Below are 2,157 nucleotides of genomic sequence, written 5' to 3'. Positions count from 1 at the left end.
TTTTTTTTTTCACTTTTCTGTGTTTCAGCAATAATGGGTCAAGTTATTCAAATAAAAACATTTTGACTTTGTCTTCTAGGCTTGTGAGAAGGTTGGCATGCAGATCCCTCGATTCTGTTATCATGAAAGGTTGTCTGTTGCTGGAAACTGTAGGATGTGCCTTGTTGAAATTGAGAAAGCTCCTAAGGTATCTAAAATTCCATACCTTGCTGTGTAAGGTAGAAAACTTTAAATCTTGTAGTGAATTTTATTTAGAATCAATATTGTTGTATTGGAGAACCTAGTTCTATTTACTTTTGTCTATAAATTTAATATTTTCTTGTGCTATTGATTCTCTTCATTTCAAAATTGTAAACACACTGATGGAAGTGCTTTATAAACAGACGTGCCATATAATTATATCCAATCTAGAAATTAAAGATGATTTTCATAGCTGTCAATATTTCCAAACGTCTGTATGACACATAACTAGGATATAGAATTGCCAAGCAGCACATTAGAAGTGTGTATGCTATTCCATTTTCACTAGAGAAAACGGTTGGAGTGAAGACGTTCACTTTCAGTAGTTTAATTGCATTTTGGCATATGCGTGCAATTTTAATTCAGAAGTGCCTGCCAGTGAAAGCACAGTTCTTCAATGTTCCGTTTCAGGGCAGATAAAAAACTGCATTGACTGTTAGTATAAACCTAAGGAGTAGGATGTCTTATTTGTTTCTAAGAGAAATGTAAAGTGCCAGATTTTCATATTATGAATATGAAAACTTTAAAAATTCAGTCTTAAAAAATATTCTGTTCTTTGCTCTTTTTCAGATGTATAATTTAATGTTTTTATATATTGGATTGCTTATTAAGAAATTTTTCCACTGAAAAATTTTCCATTGAAATTCCAGGTTGTAGCTGCTTGTGCCATGCCAGTAATGAAGGGTTGGAATATCCTGACAAACTCAGAAAAATCTAAGAAAGCCAGGTACTTTCTTAGCCTTTCTTAGAGCAGAAAATTGCACATTTCAGTGTTTAGACCTTCCTATAGATTAGTAATTCAGTATCAAACTGAAGAAGGTTGGTGTGTCTGGCTTCTTGGAGCAGTGGAAGTGAGTACACAGTAGAGGAAGTCAAAAGAAAGGGTTATGTTATCAAGACTAGAATGGGATCAGCATTAAAAACCCTGCTCAGCTGGTGATGAACAGTGAATCTGAGGCTTGCTGAGCTTAGGTTATTTCAGTATTTCAGTATTATTACAGATTATCACTATACTGTACTGGCACTGATTATATTTATTTGTTTTTGTTTTGAATTAATGTTAATATTTTCTGAGGACCATTTTGTAATTTTTGATAATTCTGTATTGTGAAAAGCTGTAATTTTCTAGATTCTCTAATGATATTTTATTCTAGACTTTTATAAGCATTTTCCAAATAGTGTGTTTAATACTACCAGAATGATAGTTACATTGTAATAATAAATGTAAAATTAATACTAACTATATAAGAAAGCATACATGTGTAAAGGTTATTTAAACAGTCTGTTGTTAAACCATTTTTCATATTACAATTTACCTTACAGAGAAGGTGTGATGGAGTTCTTATTAGCAAATCACCCACTGGACTGTCCTATTTGTGACCAGGGAGGTGAATGTGATCTGCAGGTATACAATCAAATCTCCTAAATCTTTTTGGTTGTTTCAAGGTTTAACTTCATTAAGCAGTATTAGATTGATACTTTTGTAATCTACATAAGGACCAGTCCATGATGTTTGGAAGTGATAGGAGCCGATTTTTAGAGGGGAAACGTGCTGTGGAGGACAAGAATATTGGACCATTGGTAAAGACCATCATGACTAGATGTATACAGTGTACTCGCTGCATCAGGTAATTTTTTTCCTTCTCTTTCCTGTATTATCATTGTATACTTATCTAGTATTAACAAAATTTGGTGGAATAACAACACTGGAAAGGAAGGCAATTTTTGTTTGGTGGAAGAAGAGGAATGTTGTTTTCAATGTTTTCTGCATATGCCAATAAAATGAATAAGTTGTTCACTTTTACTTTAGTTTGGATTTAAAAATTAAAATCTAGGGCCGGCCCGTTTGGGAGCGCGGTGGCGCTCCCGCCGAGGGTTCGAATCCCACATACAGACCGGTTCCCACTCACTGGCTGA

At 34.0% G+C, this 2,157-nt stretch overlaps 1 protein-coding gene across 1 annotated transcript; it reads left to right on the top strand.

Annotated features, from left to right (window-relative positions):
- Positions 1 to 30: 30 nt before the first annotated feature.
- LOC103584536 (NADH-ubiquinone oxidoreductase 75 kDa subunit, mitochondrial-like) lies at positions 31 to 1,868 on the top strand (the record flags this gene model as incomplete). Its single annotated transcript, XM_008565500.1, has 4 exons — positions 31 to 187; positions 891 to 967; positions 1,564 to 1,645; positions 1,738 to 1,868. Coding segments are annotated over exons 1-4 (380 nt in total), but the record flags the coding sequence as incomplete, so codon positions are not given.
- Positions 1,869 to 2,157: the final 289 nt, after the last annotated feature.

Source organism: Galeopterus variegatus, unplaced genomic scaffold, assembly GCF_000696425.1.
Source record: "Galeopterus variegatus unplaced genomic scaffold, G_variegatus-3.0.2 Scaffold63307, whole genome shotgun sequence".
Classification (NCBI taxonomy): Eukaryota; Metazoa; Chordata; class Mammalia; order Dermoptera; family Cynocephalidae; genus Galeopterus; species Galeopterus variegatus.
The sequence above is the reverse complement of the archived record's forward strand: the minus strand, read 5'-3'. Positions and strand labels throughout refer to the sequence as shown.